Source organism: Hippocampus guttulatus, chromosome 17 (assembly GCF_054856545.1).
Source record: "Hippocampus guttulatus isolate MCC_2025c chromosome 17, RoL_Hgut_1.0, whole genome shotgun sequence".
NCBI classification, from domain to species: Eukaryota; Metazoa; Chordata; class Actinopteri; order Syngnathiformes; family Syngnathidae; genus Hippocampus; species Hippocampus guttulatus.
Window position 1 is genome coordinate 8,974,591 of NC_141277.1, and position 25,255 is coordinate 8,999,845.

Below are 25,255 nucleotides of genomic sequence, written 5' to 3' on the forward strand. Positions count from 1 at the left end.
GAAGTGAAAAGACAGAGTAGCACAGCAAAATATGGACAGAAATAAAAAAAATTAACACAACAGCCAAGATTTCCCTCAACTTAGTGACCCTCTCTGCAATCGCACCCACATAACAATCTTTGGAGGTCCACTTGTGACTGTATTTTGGAGTGACAGCCCTCAGTATGGCTTACTTCGATGGAAAGTAGCTCGGCATCAATTGGCGAGGCAATTTCATCCCCATAGGTTTTGAACGTAAAGTGTCTATCAAGTCTCAAATGTTGAACCAGATGATGATAATTTTCTACAGAGTCCCCATTTTGGCGGAATTCATTAGAGCGAGAGGACGTTGACAGAGTAGTTATTGGGCAATTTTCTACACAGACTACTCATGGTCTCAAACCCACAATTTTGAGATTACGGCTCCTTTCATTAATCCGTCCTCACTTTGGTGAGGGGCTATTTGTTGATCTGACTCATGGCCCGTAATGGATCAAACTTGACAAATGAGATGATGGCATTCAAAACAATCACTTTCCACCATTGTTGCTCTGCTTTGCTTTTAGAAGGTGTTTGCCCATTGCCAACGGTTTATATTGTCACTTTCCCGTGGATTTGTGGAATGAATTATTACATGGAAGGGAAAAAAAATGGGATGCCATCTTATAAATAGAAAAATAAGATGATGCAGTCTACGTAAACAGAATTGATCACTTTCCAAGAAATGGAATTGAAACATCAACATGGAGGAGCGCCCAATGCAAGACAGATGCAAAAACTACATAACTACATATATATACTGCACATGTGTTGATGTGGAAAACAACTGTAAATAGCACTGCGATTTATCCATTTTGTATTTATATTGCACTTAAGTGAACGGTGTTTGTTTGTTTTTTCTTCTTTCTGCCTACATTCTTGCTGCTGGAGGGTGTAAATTTCCCCAGTGTGGGACAAATAAAAGATATCTTATCTTATCTTATCTTACATATCTGGCAACCGGATTTCTTTCCTTAATTGAAGACGTTTTGCTTGAGAGCCTCTGAGAGGAAGGTTCATGTTTGCAAACATCTGTTCCCGTACGACCGCGTGCTGCTAGCAGTTAACTCTTTCTCAGATAGCCTGTAGCTGGTTTTAATGACATTTCCATTTAAGCAATCAGCTCAAACTCAGATAGCCTTCATACTGAACCACCCACCAGTGCTTTGTTAGGCTGTTTGAGATAAGCCCGGTTTGACACTTGGATTGACTTTGAAAAAATAAAATAAAATCATAATGGGACTAATGCCAGTGGAATCGTTAAAGGATGGGTGAAAAGAGATCCGTTCAAACCACCATCATGCATGTCCCAAACCGAAGCAAGTAGTGCCAGTTACACTCACACAAAAAAAAAATAAGAATAATAATATGTCGTCAAATTTTTGGAGTATGACTGTCCTATAGTGCCAATCTGAACCAGGCCTGCATACCAGCAGTGGCAGTGATGGCAGGCCAAAAAGGAAAAATATGATAAGTGATAAAACAACTGGATGTGGACCGTGGCTGCAGACGACAGGAAAGCAAAGTCAAAAATAATAAAATGCAACTTTCAAAAAAATGAAAGTCATCATCAAAATATAAGCAGCAAATATCGCTTTACACTTACATGAAATTAGCAATGCCAATCAGTATCTTAAAACCTGAACAGGTTTTACGGTCGTCTCTTTGACCCTTGAATGGATTATTCTTATTCCTATTATTTTCTGTGGTTAAAAAAAAAAATTAAAATCCCAAAAAGGAATTTCCCATCATTTGATAAGCTAGTCGACAGTAGAACTATGACAGATTATGTAAAAAATTATTATGGCTGTGGAGATTCACAGCGGCACGAGCAGACTGTGAGAGCACAGACCACCTATTGGGACTATTGTTGATGGAATCAATCATCTTCTCCAGATGCGCCAAACAGCACAAGGCAATAGCTTCTTTGGTAGACATGACATTTACTCACACAAGAAAACCTAAAAAAAATTATAAGATGCCTAAAAGCGATGTTGTGTAAAGCAACCCGAGTGACAGACTCGTGAAATAGGAGGGCAGTTGCCGGTGATGTCACACAATTGTAAACAAAAAAAAAAAGACAACATGAATCTTTTCTTTTTCTTTCCTGTGATTGCGTCGCTTCATTATAATTTCTGTTTGATTTGCAGGGTGTGTGGCGGGCTTGCGCTTGCGAGTGTTACGTTAGTTATGCTAATAGGTCGACAGACCTCCCGCTGATGTGCGATCCCTTTCCCGGTTGGAGGCCTGTGAAGATCTTTGCCCGCAGAGACGTCTGTGTGTTCATCCCACAGTAACTATGTTTACAGTCGCGAGCCACCACTAGGCGGCTTTGGCGATGGTGCGCACACATGCAACTTTGTGTTCATTTTACCATGTATTGGTTATTGCTTGAACTCTAATCGAATAAGGAAAAAATATTTTGTGGACAGAAAGACAGCAGCTTCCTTACGGGACCTGTCAAAGTCTGTGTCTCAATGTTTTGGGCTTTTTTGTGTAAACAGCACTCATGGAATAGGGCGAACAAAGTCCATCTGTCAAATTTCTATCGCGCTTGTCCTCATCGGGTGAGCTGGAGTCGATCCGAGTTGACTGTAGGGAGAGAGGGAGAGTTTAGGTGCTAAGTGCTAATCGCCAGTCCACAAAAATGTTCCTTTCTTAATGTGTCTCGCTGTGTATGGCAGCTTAATAATTGTTTTGCTTTTGATTTGAAAGCAACCGCTGGAGGTAGTACTTTTACCTTTAAGTGAGTGAGTCACGCCACTCGAAATACTCTTAAGAGTGAAATCTGGGGCTTTTTGCCAGTTACAGTAATTATTCTGCTCGTCACTATATGCCGCCGGCACCGATGAGAAAGGATACATGACCGTCATTTCCACACGACAAAACACGCCCGATTAAAGGCTGAACCCGCTAAATTTAGCCATAACAACATTTGTACACGCCTCATGTTCATGATGGTCTCCACATTATAACATGGGATATTTGCCTTTCAGTCTCTCTCGTCAAACGAGGCCAATTCACCGACGAGCTTCACCACAAGGCAGTGCAGCCTTTGGAAATCGGTTTGTTTATGAGTTGGAGAGATTTAGGGGATGTACGGACTTATTATACAAGTCAGTGAGGGGGATTTCTTTCTGTCTTGTTGCCAGGGATGGTGGGAATCGGGGGCCAAACAAACAACAGAGAGATGAGGGTCATACTGTCGAGATGGCTGCATTTATGGCACTCGTTCCCTCTGCTCATTAAACTCAACTCAAGATGAATATTTTCGCACAACGACATACTGTGACCTCTACATGCACACCTACACAGCCGTGGACCGCTACGCACACAGAACACTTGCATATTTTATCTCTCGCGGCTCGCGTCCGCACTCCAAACTGTATTAGGGCGGACCCAAACAATTTCATTGGTCCACAGATGAGACGAGACGATGAGATAGCTACTCACGACCTGAAGCTCCTCAGTAAGAATTTGTATGTAGACCACACAGACTTAAGGCCACAGGGGTTCCAAAAAATGGGGGGAAAATAGTGTTGTGTTAGTACTAGCATCATCACGAAGGCGTTTAGTGTTGTATGCACTGCTTTTAGAGTAACTTCAGAAAAGGGACTTTCATTTGTCATTATCTATGGTCATAATCGCATGGGGGACAATAACAATTGGTTGTATTTATAGGCGCTGCGATAAGCACTGCAGGACACAGTACGGAGCATGAATAAAAAGAAGAAAACAGATAAATATAAAAGTTATTGTAGTCATTATGATGATTCTCAATAAAAATGACTTGTACTGTCATCTACTGTAATCAGCTAATGTATATGGCCAATTAAACCTCTCCAAGACGTCTGCAGTTATAGACTCAGAAAATGGCAGTTTTGGAAGACAAAATAACAAAACGCACATCAGCATGTGTAGCGCATGCTGAGGAGCCAATTTCTCGTCACATTACAGCCATAATGTGTTATTGTTGTTTTTGTACTTCCACAAGAAGTGGGGTTTTTTTTGTGTCAATCCACACATTGAGCCGTTTCGAAAACAAAATGGCGTCCTAATGGGGATATGGATCACAAGAATTGCAGGCATTTCTGATTCTGCAACCATTCCCGTCTCCAGATACAATCCTCCCAAGTTTAAGATCTTTGCAGTAGACAGAGACCAAATCATTGTTATAGGTGTGAAAAACTATAACAAGGCGGGGTTGATTAAAACATCAGCAAATGAGTGGGTTAATGGAAAAGGTTGATTGCTATGTGTAACGTTTTTTTCCCCCCTCTCTGAATGCAACAACCATATTGGCATATTGCCAACATGTCCTTCATTTGATACGGTCATGTCCACATCGTACTGCAATGTTTGTCAGGTCCCTCTGGTCGCACTAATCAATATTTCTATCGGCTTCAAATGACTTCATGTAATAGGAAGTGTGTCTGTTACAGTGGGGGGCAGATATTACTCTGTACAGCAGTTCTGATCTGATCAGGTATGGTTAGTTTTTTCAGTTAAATGTAACATTTTAAATAGGGCTTTTTTTTTTAATCTGTGGTAGCTGGCTAAGGTTAAAACTGACTGTTTTCATATGACTGATTTTTACTTGATGTTCGGCACTGTATGCAGCAGTGGCTGTTTTTAAAGTGCTCTATCAATTTTATTTTGGGATCATTTTTTGTGTCTAAAATTGAAGTCAACACATTCCTAATGTACTTTTTTTTTTTTTAAACGAATCCTGCCTCTGTGTTACGAGCCATCCAATATGACATACGGATCACTGGTGCAGTGTTTGCTCGTACTGCTCCCAACCCCCCCCCGAGGCTGGAGTACAACACATTGCTGCACATAGGCCAGCCCAGCCATCATCCATCACCGCATGGTACTGCACTTGCACGGGAGTTGGCAAATTGCTCGAGAGAAAAAAAAAATTCCTTGGTTACCTCGATGTGAGCTCCCGGGGAGGCTGATAAATATATCCACTGAAAATACGAAATTGGGGTACTATATTTAAGCAAATTTGCTAGCAGCCAGTCCAGGGTGTACCCCACCTTCCACTCGGAGTCCGTTGGGATAGACTCCACCTCGCTCTAATGATAATAAACAGCATAGGTGCAAGGATTCAGAAATGTTTTTTTGTTTTTTTAAATTGATTGTAAATTCACGTCCAACTGCTAACATTTGCTGTTATAGCAACAGTCCATTACGAATAAGTTATGCTACTTACGCAGTGGCCACGGCTAACGTCAGCTTGTTTAAAGTGCTATTGCTAGCCTGGTACTGCTAACGCCAAGACTTTAACCTCCAGAGATGACATTTCACAGCGGAAATCTTGGCATAAGATCATCTATTTAAAATCTTGGGCTTTTCACTTATTTTGTCAGTCTCTCACTCAGCTAACCAATGTGAAGCTGCCAGGAGTAAGTGTGAGCCACAAAATCCACCCCAGCCTAACGAAAAAAAAAAAAAAGTATCCTTAATAACCTCAAGTGAAAATCAAACAAATCACCATTCAAAGCGAAGAAGGGCAGGGCAGTGAACTGCAAGCGTGAATCCCACCAAAGCACATTAGCGAGCAACAAAGCTGAACAGACAAAGTCCTGAATGTACGATGCAATAAAAGAAAGCATAGTGAAGCTCCATTTTGCAAGGCTGATTTGACTGGGGGCTCATTGAAAATGTGTTAATTGGGGCTCATTAAAGCCTTTTAATTCAAGAACGACCCATAAAACGTAAATGCCCCCCCCCCCTGTTATCATACTGAAGAAAACTAGTCAGGTGTTGCCTGAATACCCTCGCTGGGTCGATTTTTACCACACGGGATTGTTTTTGTCTCATCTTGCCTTTCTTAAATTAAGTCTAAAGTGGGCAACACATTTATTTTTAGTGTGAGTGAGAGAACATCGCCAACTACTGGCCTGGCAAGCATGTTTCAGGTTGTTTTCAGCGGAACAGTGGCAATTTTTTTCAACTAGATGAAACTTAATAGTCTGTTGTCATCTGAAATCTATGTTCAATTAGTTTTACAATCGACAGTAAATCATCTTGGGGGGGAGAGAGGTTCAGTACTCCTGCAGCCAAGATTGTTCAGCCACAGCCTGTATCTATTGCACTCAGCCTTGAAAAAGGCTCCAGCCCTCATGTTGGAGAAAGTTGTGAGGATCAGACTGGCACAAAGTGGGCACACAATATTTGCACTGCAGCAGGACGCTGAAGTGTGCTGGATTAGTTCTAGGCCAAGACTAGAGGCTTCCGGGAACTGTGTCATCAGCCCATCGGACTGACAACTGTGAAGTCTGTAAATGCGTTTGAGAAGCCAAAAAACTGCATATCCATTTCACGATAACGGGTGTGCACAAGACCAGAAAACACATGCGCAATCACACCGGGGTGTTGCCCAGAAGAAAAAAAACAAATATCCATCCATTTTTAAAAAAAAATATCGCTTGTTCTTTTGTCTATTCAGCCGACCTGGAAGACGTGAACATGAGTCAAGACTTGCCAACCTGCGGTCCACCGTGCTACCCACAAACAAATATTTCCACTGCAATTTCATGTCAAGTAAATGAACTATCTTCACTCTGAAATCTCCTTGGTTGCTTTGCATTGTGCTTGCGGCTCTTTCGAAAATGGCTTGAAAGAACTGAGACCATAACACAGCCCGGAAATGCACATTCATCCGGATAGCAAGGGAAGAATTTTCTTTTGACCTTACACAAACGTTAAAATATTTCACTCATCATGCATTCACGACACAGCCTCAAAAATGAAAACAGGTGCACAGTCCAAAACATAAAGAAGTGTTGTGTATACTCATATCTATGTCTTATTTCTTCTGTCTGGCTTTATGTTGCAGCCTGCTGAACTGCAGCACCCTGCATCCAATTTCTCACAGTCGCGCAGGAACACACACGCACACACGCGTACACGCACACACACACACGCACACACACTCCAGGCAACTGTCACGCGGCATTCATGTTAATATTACAAGTCATTTTGCATTCTGCCACAACAGCTTACAGCTAATTACGAGGCTCATAAATTATCTATGTCCGCTTGGCTGAGAGGGAATCATTTGCATTTCATGATTGTTCCCCCACCGACTCAAACGACTTCATAAAAGTTACATCACATGCACTATTCCTTATTACGGGGCCATATATTTTACGTATCGTCTCCGCGTATTGCTTATATCACAACGAGTGATGTGCACATGACACAAGTGTTCCATGCATGTGGCATCTCGCTGAGCTTTCTTACCTGTGCACAAAAGTGCTGCGAGTCCCACGCACCGAAGCGGCTCCATGTCTCTTGTTATCGTCTTTGATTCAAGAAAAGCCGCAGGATCGCTCCGAAAAGCGCCAAAGCTTCACTACTTGGCAAGCAATTTATCCTCTCCCGGAACTGGTCTCCCATTTGAAAGTGAGCAGATCTCCAACTGGCTGTGTCATGTCACCCAGCCCGAAGTGACATTCGGCGTCCTTCGCCACCTGAAAACACACATACGCATGCACTCAATACGCTTTTGAATCGCATAGATTATTAATTATTCAACTGATGTTTAAGTTATACAGAGAGCTAAGTAGCTAAGGAAGATAAAACAGGGTTTGGGTGCTTATTTTGGTTGTGCGTAAAAACGCACGGCGTTGTCTTGCAATTTACCTTCCGGCGTAGATTGTGTACGTCGACTCGCTCTCGTCACTTGCAGTCAAATTAAACCTTACCCGCTAAAAGTTTGTACACTCACACACAAACAAAGGCTTCAACGATTGTCCAAACAAAAACAGGTCATCCCCACGCGCTCCGAGGCACAAGTGTGTGGCAAAACAATGTAGGACGTTGCGGAGTGAGGGTGGGGAGTCCGTCAACTTTCCAAGCGAGGAACAAACGATTCGTGCAAGGATCCGATGGGTTTGGATCCTCCCTGCACCCCGTGGCGCTGATCGGAGAGTGCGGGTTGCACAAACTGGAGGCTTGAACGCATTCCAGGCTCGGATTGGCAAACTGGAGAGTCACGTCATTGGGCCGTTTAATTCGTGCCTGATATCAAACGGAAATATAATCATCTAAACCTGAAAATTACATTTAAAAGAGGCTCAAAATCTATTGAAATGCGTATTGAGGACGTGCGCAAAAAGCACATATGCTCTTGATTTCTTGGGGCAATTGTTGGGACATTAGAACAATCTTAATCGCGTTGTTTTAACCCAGACACAAAACACTCGATGTTGTTGATTTAACTCGTAACCCGTATTGTTTTGTGTTTTTTGTTATTGTAAAGTATCCTTGGGTGTCTTGAAAGACGCTTATAAATAAAATGTAGTATTATTATTATTATAACTCCAATCTGCCATTTAGCACAAAACCGATTATTTCAGACAACATCATAAATTACAAAACTATTTCTTAAACAGAAGAGAATGACTCCGTTGAAAAAAAATAACACTCTCATAATTGGATGAATCATAAGTATCATTATGGGAGAGCGCCGCAACTGGTTGATTTCATGAGAAGCAACAGTGCCCCCTAGGGGGAGAAACTCTGACTGCAAGCAGCTGTCCTCTGTTTGCTCCGGCGACTCATGACACGGACGGCATTGGAAACTCCAGGAGGCTGCATTTGAACAGTAGGACACGAAAAGCGAGGGAGAGAGAGAGAGAGAGAGAGAGAGAGAGAGCATATTGTTTGTTTGCAATGAGTCATTTCTAATGCCCTGCAAAGGTGTCTTTGGTTGTACCTGTGATATTGTCAGTGTTTTCGCATGTAGGGCACGCTGACTCACAAAGGATTTTCGTTCATAAGAAGATGAATACTGTCTCTGGGAACAACGGACATGACGACCATACTGTGCAAATAGAATTACTTTTATGATAAGGTCCACAATAGTAACCCAACCAAGATGATCAAACTTTGGAAAAAAACAACAACTTATTCAGTGTATAAAGCTAACTGAAACTAACTATAATGATAATGAAAATGTCGATCACGGGTGTCAAACACAAGGCCCGAGGACCAGATCTGGCCCCGCCACATCATTTTAGGTGGCCCCCAGCAATTCAACTTCAGTGATTCTTGCTAAATTCGTATCAAAATTTCAAATTGTTATCTGCAATGTTCTGTCTTATTTTCCATGTGTCTGAGCTTTCCTTGGACCAAGGGGAGCAATATCAGACATGCACACTGCAGCCAAAGCCAAATCACATGTACCCAAAACCTGAGATGAAAACAAGTTACACAATCTCAGCATGGCCCCCCCCCCACAAAAAAAATCAAACCACCTATAGCTCAAAACAGAACATGCCACTGAATCGAGATATGTGAGATGAGTAAAATCAGCCCCAGTTTTTTTTATTCCTTTCACTTCAAGCATAATCCTTTAAATCTCAAGCAGTTTGTACCATGACACTTCAATCTAAAAACTTTCCAAATCCTGTAACGCATGTTCAGATCTTTTAGTGTGGAACATGCTCAGAGCCGCAATGCAGGCTTTTGCGTATGCAATAAAAGCCTCTCCCAACATGCACTGGGACGGTCAGCAGCCCGGCCTCTGAGGCGTGGCTACGTCTGTACTAAACAGCGGCGGTTAAAGACTATCAAAGAGGCGCAGTGACCCAGTGGATGTTGGCGGCGAGGGCCTCCCCCTTCATCGGCCGCTCAAACTTGCAACACTCGGGGCTCCGTCGGCGCAACACAAGGAGAATAAGATATCAAATGTGTATCGGATTCAGAAATTCCTCTCTCGGAGGACGTCACTCGAGGAAGCTGAGTCAAGCGGAGGAGTGGCTTTAAAATATGAATTATGACCGTTTCTCTTTGATATACTGATACGCACTGCTTTAGCTGGATTCGGAATATCGCGCTTTCCTGTACACGGGAAAGGTGATGGTTAAATGATATTGATGTTAGAATGGTGTCAAGGCTGAAAGTGGTTCTTGTCTCAGTCAATGAAGTAGAACTATAATGTTAAAAAAATATATATGGTAGAAATTCACACCGAGGGACAATTTTGAGTGTTCAACCAGCCTGCCATGCATGTTTTTGGAATGTGGGAGGAAACCGGAGCACCCGGAGAAAACCCACGCAGGCCCGGGGAGAACATGCAAACTCCACACGGGAAGGCCGGAGCTGGAATCGAACCCGGTACCTCTGCACTGTGAAGTCGACGTGCTAACCACTCGACTACCGGGCCGCCCTATGGTAGAAATGTAATACGTAAAACCCTAAATGGTGAAAACAAACAATGTATGTATACCGTTAGGTAGGGAAGAGACTTTCTTTATAGTGATGTCAGACCAATTACAATGGGATTTAAAAAAAAGTTGACGCAGTCCTTTTCAAATGCCAGACTAAGAAATGAAAATGATTTCAACCCTTCTACAATCTACACGACTCAGTTGATTTTTTTTAATCTAGTGATAAATAAAGAAATGAAAATATGGTGGCCCACAAGTGCACAACCTCTTTTTCGCGTAACATGGCTGTCTTCAGATTTGACCAACCACATTTCTATTTGTGTAAAAGGTCAGCCACCATTTAACCCTTTCATGCACCCTGTCCACTGTAATTACCACCGTCCCTGAAAGGGTTAAAGCGCCTCGCAAAGAACCATTTCGGCTGTCTTCATAGGTTTTCACTTTTGTGGCTTTTCAGCAGAAGCCTGAAGATGCTCACCAGTCGGCCACTGGATGCCACTCGATGCATAGTCCAATAATCTACTAATTTGAACTCAATGCCTCCGAATGTTGAATAGTGCCGTGTTCTCAGGTTTAGAACAGCGACCAACCCAGTCGCTGTTTCTTACACATCCACCATCAGGGTCATCTCGACATGTCTGCTCACAGCAATGCGCACGGTGTTGTGTCATGAGAGGATGTGAGCACCTGCATGTAACGCTGCAGCAAGCAGCCCATGTCTGAGTCTCTCCGGTCGTCTGAACAAAATGCCGTTTTCCTCTTTACAAGCCATCCGTTAAAGAAATGTTCCGTGAACCTCACAATGAGTCGCTTTACACCTTAAAAGCGCACGTGGATTCTCCGTCATTAAGGTCATGGTAAGCCTGCAAAGTTGAAAAGTCCACCGCAGGATTTCTTTTTAGTTGAGGACATTTCACCGAATATATGCGAAACACTTTGTTAGTTCTACTTGTCCAGTAGAGACCAATCAATAATCCAAAGTGGTCACATGTGAGCCCTTTGCTCCGAAATGTGTCTGGCAAGTGACTGACTTGCATAACAATGAAGTCATTGAAGAGTTGTTCACCTATCTGGAAACAAAAAAAAAAAAAAAAAAGTGAATTAGAGGTCGAGTTGGGAGTTATGATGTTGGAGGGGAATAATTAAAAAATAAATTGCTACGCATGGTCATAACAGGCTCCACACCAAATTTGTTTAAAAACAAAAAAAATAAACCTACTGTCATGACTAACAAACCCATGTGGATGGCAGAGGTCATCTAACAGTTGCTAACAGCACAGCTTTTGTGTTGAAGAAAAATATTGTGGGGGTTAATCTTTGTTGGTCGATTATGATTCGTTGCGTGTCTGGAATTAACTTTTTTTTTTTGCTGTCTAAAGTAGTCATGGTGTTTTGTTTTAAAGTTTGGGTCACTGTCCTTCTTGATGTATGTTTTCAGAAATGCTTGCTTTCTCTGCTTTTTGGTCAGAAACCAGTGTTTTTTTTGGTGCTCTGCTACGGTTTCCTAAAAAACAAAACGCATACTCAAAACCATTTATCAATTAAGCGTCATTGCCAGAGGTCAACTCGCTGATGAAGTGACATTAGAAAATTGTTCCGTGTCCTTCACGCAGCAGGGGGCAACACAAACGAAACAATATCGTTAAAGCTTGATGGATGAGTTGATACAGGCTGGATGCACACTAACAGCATTATGTTGTAAATAAAAATAAAGTGCTCCAGTGGAACTCGGTGTTGCTCTCTGTGTGATGCACCTTTTAGATAACATTCAGTTCACACAAAGGAGCAAACGCAACCACGCACAAAGTGAGAAACGGGGACAGCTGGAAAGGAAACACATTTTGTGATTGAGCTTGTGACAAAGCTAATCACGACTACAGGGCAATTTATTCATAAGGCACAGTTATAATACCGAGCCAGGGACTCGTTTCAACATGTTGCGATGTCTGTGAAGATTCTTTGTAATTCTGCTCACGGATCCACAAAGGGTTGAATTGAGGGCAACTAGTCTCGGATGTTTCACCTCTCATCCAAGTTCTAAATGGATGGAGAAGAGTGAGTTGAAAGTTCATTCGGGAGCCATTTGAGCTATTTCACTTAAAAAAAAAAAAAAAAAAAAAAAAAAAAGTTGAAACGATGTACATTGTTCAATGATGGTTGATTTTCATTCACATAAATATGCCATTAATAGATTTGGAAATCCCACTGGCAACAAACATCTGGACTCTGGTTTAATGCTCGCTATTTGTTAGCGATCTTTCAGATAGCTTGAGGTTAGCTGGGTTCTTGGTAAAACAGAAAAACTATCTTATTCATCCATCCATTTTCGAATCCGTTAATCCCCACGTGCTGGAGCCTATCCCAGCCATCTTCGGGCAGTTGGCGAGGGAAACCCTGAACTGGTTGCCAGCTAGTCGCAGTAGCTAATTTATTTTGGTAGTAATAATAATAAAAACACTCAAAACCATCCAAAAAAGCTGATATCAAACATTACTAAAACATTACATGGTACTGGAAATTACCTGGCAGTGGTTACACGAGAAATATAATCTCCCTCGTGGAAAGAGACGAGCAAGAAGCTAGCATTGGCATCAAGCTAGGTGAAGCATACAGTGCCCCCCATAAAAGGTAGAATTGCTAAAGCGCTGATATTGTGCCATCAAATTTAGCTATTTATTGTTCATTTGATCATATCATTGAAAATAAGAGTTTTCACTTAGTAGTTTAAAGGGAAATGTACCAAGTATATTCCTGGGCAGGTGTCAACCCGTGACTCCATTCACAAAACTGAAAAATCATGGAGAATACAGCAATGTTTGGTTTGGCTTGTATGTCTGTCGGTTTGTTACTGTGTACGCGCAGTAAAAATGCACCGATGGCAGTGTAGAAAAAGTTTTTGCATTAGGCAGACTAAGAAAGAAACAAACAGCAATCAAAGCAATACCTGTTGTCGAATGAATACTGGTCACCAAGTAGGCGGGGTAAATGCACCTAACACATAGGTGTCAAACTCAGGTCCTGGAGGGCCGCTGTCCTGCATGTTTTCCAAGTCTCCCTGTTGCAACACACTTGATTCAAATGAACAGGTTCAACGTCAGGCTTGCGCAGCGCTTGCTGATGATCTGATCATTTGAATCAGGTGTGTTGCAACTGGGAGACTTGGAAAACATGCAGGGCAGCGGCCCTCCAGGACCCGAGTTTGACACCTATGACCTAACATATCCACTGCTGCTTTGTTTTTCACATTTTCAGTCAAGATTTGTTTTGTTTTTTTGGGTGTGGGGGATGTCACATCATAAAATACTTGTCCAAAGACAAAACGACATTGTAAATAAACAAAGAGGTCACTGCTGAACCGGTCTCAATGACAGGAGGACATAAGCAAACTCTTTTTTTTTTTTTTTTTGATATACCTGTCTGCTACTTTTTGATAAAACAACAAAAAAGGAAAGCCTTATCATAAGCAAAAAACATAAACAGCACGCAAGCTACTCTCACGTCCATATATTAAGATACATACTAAAACAGTCACTTGAGCGAAACAAAAGATACTCATCAGTAATCTCTTGCTTTCTGTTATCGGACCCTCTTGGTGTCAGGTTCCGTTCTCTGGCTCATGTCGGAGTGGAGTAATTAACATTTATCAGTCTGTAGCAGACCTTTCGCGCGGAGGGGAAAATGAGGCGTAAACTACAATGGTCTTTTCTCTCTCCCGCCGCAATTGCTCCCTCACCCTTTTAGCCTTTTGGGGTGAGGGCTCCGATCAAGGCCCCCTCAAATATTCAGCAGCTAACAGCGATACACTGGCAAATGTATGACGGTGCGCTACCTTCAAAAAGTTTACCAGCAGTTATTCCGCAAATTGATTTCAAGAGCAAAACACTGAGGTATTGCCATCTTTTTTTTTTTTTTTTTTTTTTTTTTAATATCATCAATGCCGACCCTCATTTAGGAAAACAATGTTCTGGAAATGTTTCTTCCACTGTTGGTTAGTGGGCACGGAAAGGTCAGCGCTATTCTACCTTCTGCTTTAAATATTGATGAGGATGACTGAGCTGTGAGCTACAGGTTGAACGCGTGTGGATCGTTACAGGTAACATTTGGATACTTGACGCACTGTTTGCCTTTCAACTATTGACTCGCCCCTCTCCCAAAAAATATAATAAAAATCTGTTCCAGTTCAAAACTGTTGCAGGGGTGCCCAAACTTTTTGGCCCGAAGATCGACTTTTCGATCAACCAACCTCCCGCGATCGACCCGTTACCGCGCATGCACACGCACACAAAGAGCAACAACCTGACACAAAGGCCTGCGATGCACTTTTGCATCCTGTTAACTCTTGTAGCTCACACATATTGTTTCAAAGTGCTTCCCTCGGCCCTCGAGATTCCTATTCTTTGCCCGTGCCCTTGGTGAATTGTACACGAAACAAACTGAATGAGTATAATGATAACGATAAAAGATATAGCGCAACAGCTCTGATCACAAGCTGCAATTGCAGACTGCTGAGCACTAACAACTTCCGGCGACGCAGGTCACGCGCGACCGTAGGTTAAAGATCAACCTGCTTTATTTTATTTTTTAATTTGAAAATGAGACCGGTAGCATGATTAGGGTGCAGTGGACATTAACACACAAAAAAATACTACTAACATGCACAAAGACACATAAATGGTTGTTTGTTTTTTTTCTCCTCGACACCTCTCGCGATTGACTTGGGACCAGTCCGCGATCTACCTGTCGATCGCGATCGACGTCCTGGGCACCCCTGGTTTAGGACATTCAATTTTTGAAGCTGCATTGACCCCTGCTATATCCCTTTGCAACCAGGCTCCATGGCGAGTTGCAATTACAAAAGAACTAAACGCCTTTTTGGGTGATCGAGGACAGTGGACATCGGAGACGTGTTGAAATGCAGAAGCAGCATGTTTCATAATGAGTCGGCATCAGTAGAGCGCACTGCAGCAGCGAAACCAAAGAGGAGCCCTGTTTGCACATTAACGTCTGGAGTGGTTTACGGAGTAGATGAAAGCCTTTCCACTAATCACATTTGCCAGGAGCTCGCTATCTTTCACTTACGCAATACAATCTCAGGGGATTTACCTGCATAAGCAGCATTTCCTCTTTTGCGAGGCTTTCATCAGATACAAACATGTCGATTAGTTTGCTACAGTCATGGCTGATATGCAAAATCACAATTTTGCTTTTGGGCAAATTTTGCCAAAACCTGCATTGTCATTTTTTAAAAATGGAATTTTTCCAACAACAACAACAAAAAAAGGAAACGGCGTTCTAGCCGCAACTGATGAATAACATTTGTGCCTCCTCACGTTCATGAGTTACCTTGCGTTCGTGACACAAGCACAGTTGACCGACGACACAATAACACGTGAATCATTTTGGCCTTGCTGAATTTCACAGCAATTAAGATTCTCATTAATTAAAAGGAGCGACTGAACAGAACAGGAACGTGGAAGGATTTCTGCGGCGACGGGGTTGACGCTGAATCACAAATGCAAGATGTAATCAGGTTATGCTCACTGAAAGCACCAGAGAGGCCATTTTGTGTAACAAATTGACCTGTTTTTTAAATTCAAGAGGCGCAACGTGACATTTTAATGAAACTGATGGAATTGGTTCAAATTGGCAGCATATGTTGTTTTCCACATTATAATCCTTTCAGGGACAGAGGCTACTACAGTGGACAGCTTATCATGTTATGAGGTTACAGAGTGCATCAAAGAAGGTTAAGGAAAACAATTCCCCTAAATATGTTAACACAAAGATCAAATACAACTGATCAAAATGGCCAAAGCTTCGCTTTCTGTACCGTATGTTCTTGTGGGAGGTTTGGACATATGGTTAATATTTTAAATGTGCTCGAATATTGCTTCCTTGATGGCCACGCAGTTCAGTGGCATCTGCATGATGACAGAGTGAACCATCTCCCCACCTTCCAACGATCATTAAGAAAAGACAAGCGAGCGCTGCACCTTCCACCCAGCGGGGAACTTGCAACATCATACGCACGCACAACCTCCAACAAAAGGTTACAAAAGATTAAAAACAGAAAAATAAAAAAAAGTGTCGGAATTGTACTGTACAGGATTCTAGGAATGAATAAGTAAGACAGAATGTTCATTTTCTTCCGGAAGAAAAGTTAACATAAGATGAAGTAAGTGCACAGACATCAATTGTAATGTTGAATAAATCATGCAAGAGACATCTCGGGGAAAGGGTGTCAAGCTTAAATGACAAGGTGCCGCAGCCAAGAAAGGGAAAGTACAGGAAGATAATTGAAGCCACGGGGGTGGCAAAGGACCCGACAAGATCAAGAAGCTTTTTTTTTCTTTTTCTTTGACATCCATCTTAGGTTGTGTGGCTGCTTCCTCACTATCATCAGTGCAGAAATATTCCAATACGATGGATCGTTCGCTAACAAGATGGTCCACTGTTCGATTCCTGCTCTGTTTGAGTCATGCGTCCTTTCGGCGAGCCACTCCCATGCACGGCTGAGTGCGAAGGTTTGGCGGTGGTCGGAGGGGCCGAGTGGCAGCTTTGGCTCCAAAACGCCATTCACCACCTCCAGAGTAGGCGTGCGTGAGCCCTTTGAGTGTCCCGTCGTCCGGAAAAGCGCCGTATAAATCTGATGGCCTTGATGCCATTCATTACATCGCCGCCGTCTTACACCTGTGCCATCGTTGACACATAGTTAAAGGTTAGCTTGGAACGAAACCACTTGCCCTTTTGCTCCAATAAATATGCAGGATCCTTGGCTTTGAAAAAGAGCGACACTGATACACACCTAGATATCAGGCGTGAATAATATATATCTTTTAGTGCTGTCAAATGATTAAAATATTTAATCGTGATCAAATGTATAATTTCGTAGTTAACTCAGAATTAGCCATAATTAATCAGAATTTTTTATCAATTCTAAATTTCCTTTGATGTTTTTTCTCCTATTTTTCACATGCTCTCATCAACATGGAATCGTGGATTAGTTTTCTTTGTGCAAAATGCAAATATTTACTGAAACAACAATTTCGATTTTCAATTTTACATTAACATTTTTCACTCAGAGCAGTTATTCAAACTTGGAGCATACCTTATTATTTTAGAGCAACGTAACATCCGCTGTGATGTGGTGCCGCATTAATCGCGTGATAAAAAAATTAATCGAGTTTAAATTGTTTTAAATGAATGCAGATAATAATGCGTTAAACTGACAGCACCATATATTTTACAAAGTCTTGCAAAACAATGACCAAACTCGTGGCTCGCAATGGTGCGAAAGAAAAAAAAAAAAAAAAGAGCCATTCATCACCCAGGCTGACACGCCGGCCCAGTGGGACTTTCACTTGTAAGCATCATTAGAACAAGCAGGCCTATTGCATCCGAGTCCTCCCCCGACATTAAGGCTTTACCATTCATCACCGACATCACTTTTGGAGGCTCCTCTTTTACACCGAAAGAGAAAAAGAAAAAAGTGTTCTTTTCATCGCAGCATTGGATGTGTCCTTAGAAAATGAAATTTCAACTATGGTGACGATCAATGTTACGAATGACGCGAGTTCCCGTTAGCTTGTCTAGTTCAGAGCATGATGAGTCGAAAGCAAATCTCTGCATGTTCGTGATGCAACCGGTTCATCAATAAGAAAAGTGAACGTTCTTGTTCAGAGATGTGGAAAAAGGTGAAAGTGAAACAGCCAAGCTATCGAACAGCGCTCGCAAAATGGCCGCCCTCACTCCATCCGACGATCGCCGATGTGGACTCGTGAGCACTTTTATCAGAACTGGGCAAGAGTTGAAACAACGGCGGCATCCGAAAAGATAAGAACGAAGGAATCGGAATGTCGCAAAAAAAAAAAAAAAAAAGAGAATCCACCAATCACCTTTCAAAGGTCTTGGCTGTTATTAAACTTTCCGTTAGTTCTTTTCCCAATGCACACCGTGAAACAAAACATTTGGTGAAGCAATCCATCTGGCATGTGAGATTAATTGCTCAAAAAAAAGCAGTATTTATTCAGTATGGCGTTCGTAAAAATAACTTCCCTTTCAACGGAACGGATAATTAAATACAAATAATCAGTTATGATAATGTAACTCTCCTGCTGGTCATATTTCCCAAAAGGCTGAAAAGGTTGTTTTGAATTTTTCAGGTGCCAATCTGTCTGCGCGAGAGGCGAGAAATGACTGGAATGAACCGAATGAACAGTCTATTATCGGTCAAGCTCCCTCTTGGAGATTTCCAGCGCCGCGCGACTAGTCCCGATAGACAAAATGGAAAAGCAAAATGTCATATTTCCTCCACCGCTCTTTAATTCATGAGTGCTCTGCCTTATCGGACCACTGGAGTCTTGACCTGTTTTACTTTGCGCCTGCGTCCATTGTGTGTGGGTGTTCGTCCTCCCCTGAAGACTTCTGTCTTTTCCTGACTGAATACCGTGTGGGCCAAGGGTCCCCTCGGTTCCCCCCCAGTGGGACTGATAACACCTCACACATCCTGAGTCCAGGGGATGGGGTAGGATAAGGCTTTCAGAATTCCGAATTGGTTTTCTTAAATTTGATTAGCATTTGATGGCGTTCCATTTTCTTACTGTGCTCCGAGGGCAAGAAGCTGGATTATGCGGTCTACTTCACGTGCCTGACAAACGTAACAAATGCATTAAGCCAGGCTTCGGCAAACGCGCATGCGGGTCTTTTGATCTTTCCGCTGTGCCTTCTCTGTGACTTTGAAAAATAATAAATAATGAGTACTCCATTATTTGAATGCTGAAAGGATTCATTGTACTTCCCCCCCCCCTTTTTTTTTTCTTACTCTGCCACTTTTTGTCCTTCAACTTCTTCTACATATCTCGACCAATTCAAACTAATTCAAGCATTAACATAGTCCAAAAAAAAGTAATACCTTGCCAGCTTTTAACTTTTCTCCTTCAAAACATTGCCGGTTTTCTCACAACTCAATGTTTTGCAACCATCTATCCGTCCATTTGCTAATCTGCTTATCCTCGCAAGTGTGCTGGAGGCTTTTCCCAGCTGTCTCCGGGCAGTAGGCGGGGGACACCCTGAACTGCTCACCAGCCAATTGCAGGGCACACATAGACGAACGACCAACCGCACTCACACCTCGGACAATTTAGAGTGTTCCATCAACATTCCATGCATGTTTCTGGAATGTGGGAGGAAATCGGAGTACCCGGAGTACACAGGCACGGGAAAAACTCGACACAGGATACCAGCTGGAATTGAAACCCGGTATCTCTGCCGCTATCTCACTGGCCTCCCTGTGTGGAGTTTGCATATTCTCCCCATGCCTGCGTGGGTTTTCTCCGGGTACTCCGGAATCCTTCCACATTCCAAAAACATGCATGGCAGGCTGATTGAACACTCTAAATTGTCCCTAGGTGTGAGTGTGAGTGCGGATGGCAGACCCCCCCCCCCCCCCCTCCGGGTCACAAGCAGGTCAAGAAGGCCGCATCCATCAGCAAGAAAATACCGATGGCTTCTTCCCAGCCCTTGCAACCACTCCAGAGTGATGACGGCCTTGTCGGAGATAAAACCAGATCTATTGATGTGATTTGTGGATGGCGAGGCTGTTTCAATACCCATCAATGGCTTGATTGATATGGCCAATGGCAATGAAATTGCAGTCCCTTGCATCTATTGCAGAGCAAGGAGGTAATGGCTCATTATGCAAAGTCGACACAGTCAAAACAAAACCAGCTGTGGCAGAAATGATGACGTTTGATCCTAACGCCACGTTCAGTTACTTTTTAAAGAAAACAACACTTTAACGTTATAAATGTCAGAAAGCAAAAGAAAAGTCATCCAGACTGTGCCGGAGTAGATCATCAAACACCTAAATCAATGTGCCCATTTGAGCTCAAATGGGGCGATTCAATTCAGCTCCAACTGACAGCTTCTTTCTGGATTGGATGCCCACCGCATGGATAACTGTTGACGACAAGAAGGGGAGACACTGTAATCTAAAAATCAGTAAATGCAGAAGATTTGATGCTGAGTCCATCTTCGCTGTGCACTGTGGGATGGAAAGACAAATCTGTCTTTTCTGCCAAAGTAGCCGGATCAATCCTTTGGATTTTAAATTACAGCAAAAGCACCTGCACATTGGTTGAATCTCTGGGGAAATGTACAGTCTTCACGGCCGAATATATATTACTGTATTGCAATTGTACCAAGTCAGGCACCCGATATTGGCTCAGGCAGTGTGGAGCGACATCCATCCTCATTCATTCCTGCGGCACTCCGATTGTAAGTTGCGAGAAATTTGCTTTACCAAGGAAGTGTGGCCACTGGCAAGACGATTCATTTGGTCGTTAGTCCTTGTCTGTGGAAAATCCTCTTGGATCAAATCAGTTTGTGCTTCGAGACCATTGCTCCACTCTTTTGCCTAATGAAATGTATGATTTCTCAAAATTTGAAGGGCTTTTCATTTTTGAGTTGGAAAACAAAAATGTTTCCTGGTATGCGTACTGGTTTGGCATCCAAATGATCACGCCGAGATGAGAAATAAGGACGCGAGCAGAAGGCGGGAAAGGAAAATGAAAAATGTGTAATTTCCATCAGATTTGTACAGACCTCGAGAATGAGTCGAGCGCCAAGGCTTCTTGGAGTGCCTCGACGTGATTATGCTAACCCTCGTTGTGATTGCAACACCTGTGCTCATCATCATGTCAAGTTATAACCTCACTCACATTCAGCGTCTCAGACAGAGATTATCCCTAATTTATTTCTGACTCTTGACTCTCGATTGTACCCGACAAATGTACGCACAAGATTACTTTCAAGCAGATACCTGCTAAGAGCAAACAATGACAACTTTTTGGCACCAATCAAAATTGGACATCTTAAAACTACGATTGGTTGTCAACCAGTTAAAAGTGTGCCCTGCCTACTGTCCAAGCATGGCTGGGATGGGCTCCAGCACGCCCGCGACCCTCCTGAGGATAAGCGGCTGGGATAACGGATGGATGGAAGAATTGCGACACACCCAAGCAGATTTCTTATGAAACCTATGGCAAATGTAGCAATCTATTTTGTTGTTGTCGTCCTCATCAAGGATTTCAGCAGAGCTGGCATAAGTACTCACACTCTGTACTGAAGCAGATGTGGTGTCCATATTCATTCATTCATTTTCCCATCCGCTTTATTCTCACAAGGGTCGCGGGGGGTGCTGGAGCCTATCCCAGCTGTCTTCGGGCAGTAGGTAGGGGACACCCTGAACCAGTTGCCAGCCAATCGCAGGGCACACACAGACGAACAACCATCCGCGCTCACATTCACACTTGGGGACAATTTGGAGTGTTCAATCAGTCTGCCATGCATGTTTTTGGAATGTGGGAGGAAACCGGAGTACTCTGAGAAAACCCACGCAGAACATGCAAACTCCACACAGGGAGGCCGGAGCTGGAATTGAACCTCTGCACTGTGAGGTCGACGCGCTAACCAGTGGACCACTGGGCCGCTGCTGTCCATATATTAAATTTTTTTTAAAAATTAAAAAAAGGAAAAAAAAGCTGTTGCTATCAAACCAAACATAAAACAAAGACAATTTCACATTGTGTTGTCAAAATCCCGCCCATAATGTTGCCTCCACTACCTTAATGCAATAACATCTAGGTGGCTGTGTTATAACACTTCAAACAGATATTTGAACTCAAATGGTGAAGCAAGACATGTCGACAGTGTCGAAGAAGAAAAAGAAGTGGGACAAACATATGACCCCCAAGTAGCTTTTCTCTCTAAATCCAGACGTCTTAGCCCTTGATAACACTTCCCAGAATGTTGCAAAGGGCGGGGTTTTGCGAGCAACGCCTCTCGCTATCTCTCTCTCTCACTGTTGATTCTATCCGCATGAATGATCTGTGTAGCATGATGCTTTAACCAGGCCAATTGTGTTTTCATCCTGTAATCTTGCAGATCAATGTTGTTGTAGCTTTTATGTGCACGCAGAAATTGGAACACCGGTAAACACCGAATGACTCTCATTCATGACCAGCCACCAACTGAGAGGACAACAAGGGCATCTATTTCGGGTGTCCAGCCTAAGGGGCCCATATTTTATTTTACAATGTTCCATTAAAATGAGCCAAATACCACATGTGGTGCCATTAAGGGCCTGCACTGAAACAACCCCACAACACACATTCAAGTGAGCTTTTACAGAGACATTTCATCTATCGGAAGTTAAACCTCAGAGAGGAGTCCAGGACATGATGTGCACTCGAGTCGTGAGCGGTATGATCCGAGAAGGATTTAGCGTATTTCCTGACCTCTGCTTTCTCGAACATGGTGCAACTGCGCACATGATTTCCTGCTTACGAAAAAAAAAATACAAAATGTTTGGCTCTCGAGACCAGCCATATTTAAAACAAAAGAAACATCTAACATAGAGTAAGTCCTCTTCGACAGCGGTTGTCGCTATGCTGCAGCAGTTTGACATACCGTTGTTTTAAATGAAATGTTATATATCAAGAGGACTAGAGCAGGGGTGTCCAAACTGGGGACCCGGGGCCATTTGCAACCCACCATTCATTTTTAGCGGCCCGCGACATGCCAAACAAAAATGACTGAAAATGATCTATGACATCCAGCGATTGGCTAGCAATCAGTTCAGGGTGTCCCCCGCCTATTGCCCATGACGGCTGGGATAGGCCCCAGCACGCCCCGCGGCCGTCGTGAGGAAAAGCGGATTAGAAGATGGATGGATGGACATTTAATATGTCCCACAAAATTCGTGAAGAAAAAAAAAAAGACAAAAAGACAAAAAAATGGTGAATGTGGGCAAAGTGCAGGAGCTTGGTAACCATTGGGAATTGTGGGTAAATATGTTCCATTTTTCTGTATGCGGCCCTCTACACCCCTTTATGAGAGGTACCCTGAGTATTTTCAGATCATTATTGACTTTGTAATGCATGTCCTGAATGACATTTCACACAAGTAAATCGACATTCAGGCAAACGTCACATTATACTTGCCCGCTTTATAGTTCTCTTGCTTTATTGTTTGTTTTCTGACAGTATCCTAATATTCGGATTAGAATTGATGTCTTGATAGAATTCAGTCCAATGGCTGCCAAGGATTTTTACATAACAGTGTGTGTTGGTTGTATAGTGACCAGAATCCAATTGAATTACCAGTCTTTTTTTTTCTTCATCATTTTGACTGGGCTAATAATTTCCAGCCACATCGGGGAACTCCATCCATGACCATGTAGGGAGGGGGGGGGGGGGGGTGGATTTACATCAAGGCAGGATGCAATCAGCTTGGCAGGGGGTTGTGGTCTTCCCCTGCAGGGGTTTAATGCTCCATTATTTAAAAGAGGGCATATCAATGGGAAAACAAGCCTAATCAAGGCGTTAGAAAGGTCAATCAAGCGGGACGACCAGATGCACCAAGGCTCACCCGGGGTTGATTGTGGCCTTTCAAATATGTACTCTGTATTGGGAGTCTGCACTTTTATTTCTCTCGTAACATTGCAGTCTGCATTCTGACAGGGAGAAAGCAGTGAGACTCCAGGGACTCTCCTCAAAGATTACACTGGACGCACAAGCTTGAGAAAATGAATGTATGGGTGTTGAGGTGAAACTTGGAACAGTCGGCAGCTTCTCTGCTCAGAAATCTGTGACACGCTGCCACCTACTGAGAACTACCAACAATGCAGGTGTCATTGACTGGACAGTGACGTTTATCACAGTACTCATCGCTTGCTTTGCTGATGTTAATAATAGGAAAATCTTCCTACGCCAAGGTTCCTCCTGGAAGTGAAATAAACACAAAGTCGGAGGGGGTTTTTTCCCAACACGTCCTCCATCACCTTTAAACTAAGGCCGACGAAGTCCAAATTCCCATTGATTTGAGGAGGAGGAATTGGTGCCAGGCAATAAATCACAGGGACGCTTCTTTAAAGTTATTTTCCACCACAGATATTCCACCGGAAATTTGAAAAAGTGAATGACTGAATTGATAAAATACAAACGGATAGCCCTGAGATTATGCTGAGTTGTGGTTACATTTTTTTACGAGTCTCCACTTGACAAGGTACTTCAATAAGAGTAGTCTATCCAGAATGAGCATCACACAGAATCTTAACTACAAACGCATTGTCAAGGACAACCACATCGAACACCCGCTAAATCAATGAGAATAAAATCTCAGAAATGTATGCGTCAAAAGAAAGCATATGTTGAATCATAATCGACAGCGACTAAATTGTTCATACGATTCATACAATTGCAAGACAGTAAAAGGCTGATCCACTTCCTAAAAATTGTGAGTGAAAAGAGCTAATTAAAAAAAAGACTTCCTGCCTGCCTGCCATCAAACATTCCACAAGTATATATCGAATTAATGGAATTCAAACTAGCAACACACTCCCAATTTTAAGCGCAAGAAGCTTTCAATCTCAGCAAATTGTTTTACATTAAAGCGATAATGATTAACGGTGGGTAGAAGTGAACAACATGCAGCGACCTTTGAGGCAACCTTTATTGAAGACGCCTAACCTTTTCTTCGAGGGAAAATTCTCATTCCCTGAATCTGTCCAAGGAATAATAATGCGATAAGTTTTTGCCCTCGGAACACAATGAGCGTGCGAAAATCGGAGCTTGCTTACCGATACTTTGCCAATTAAGTGTACATTTTCATGGTGTCACAGGTGACACCAGTAAAACTCGGGAGATGTCAATTTGCCAAGAGCTACAGTACTTCTTGGTACTCATTAATGCAAAGGGCTATCAGTTTGATAGACACTGTTGAAATAACACTTTTTCTCTAAATGTCTTTAATTGGATGTTTTTATAAATAATTGATCGTATTAACTGATGTGAGGGACACCTATAATTCATGATTTCTCATAATAATTGGGAAAACAAATAACTATCAATTTACAACACTTAATTTCTGTAAATCTCTGGCAGTGTTTACATTTTCAAATGATCAATTTTCCTAGAAAATCCCAATGTCCTATCACTGTGAGATATTTTTGAAACAGACCCACAGGCTAGTTGTGTGGTCCTTGGGGGCTA

The 25,255-nt window shown here is 42.6% G+C and overlaps 1 protein-coding gene across 1 annotated transcript in view; it reads right to left on the bottom strand.

The window, feature by feature from the left end:
* The window catches only part of LOC147192035 (transmembrane protein 132C), a 96,580-nt gene extending 88,708 nt beyond the window's left edge, over positions 1–7,872 (bottom strand). The window contains exons 1-2 of the mRNA XM_086135798.1: positions 7,675–7,872; positions 7,273–7,502 (exon numbers count right to left, since the gene is read on the bottom strand). Of these exons, the coding sequence (XP_085991924.1) occupies positions 7,273–7,318 (46 nt within the window). The 5' untranslated portion in view covers positions 7,319–7,502; positions 7,675–7,872. The remainder of the gene's footprint in view (positions 1–7,272; positions 7,503–7,674) is intronic.
* Between the last annotated feature and the right edge of the window lie 17,383 nt (positions 7,873–25,255).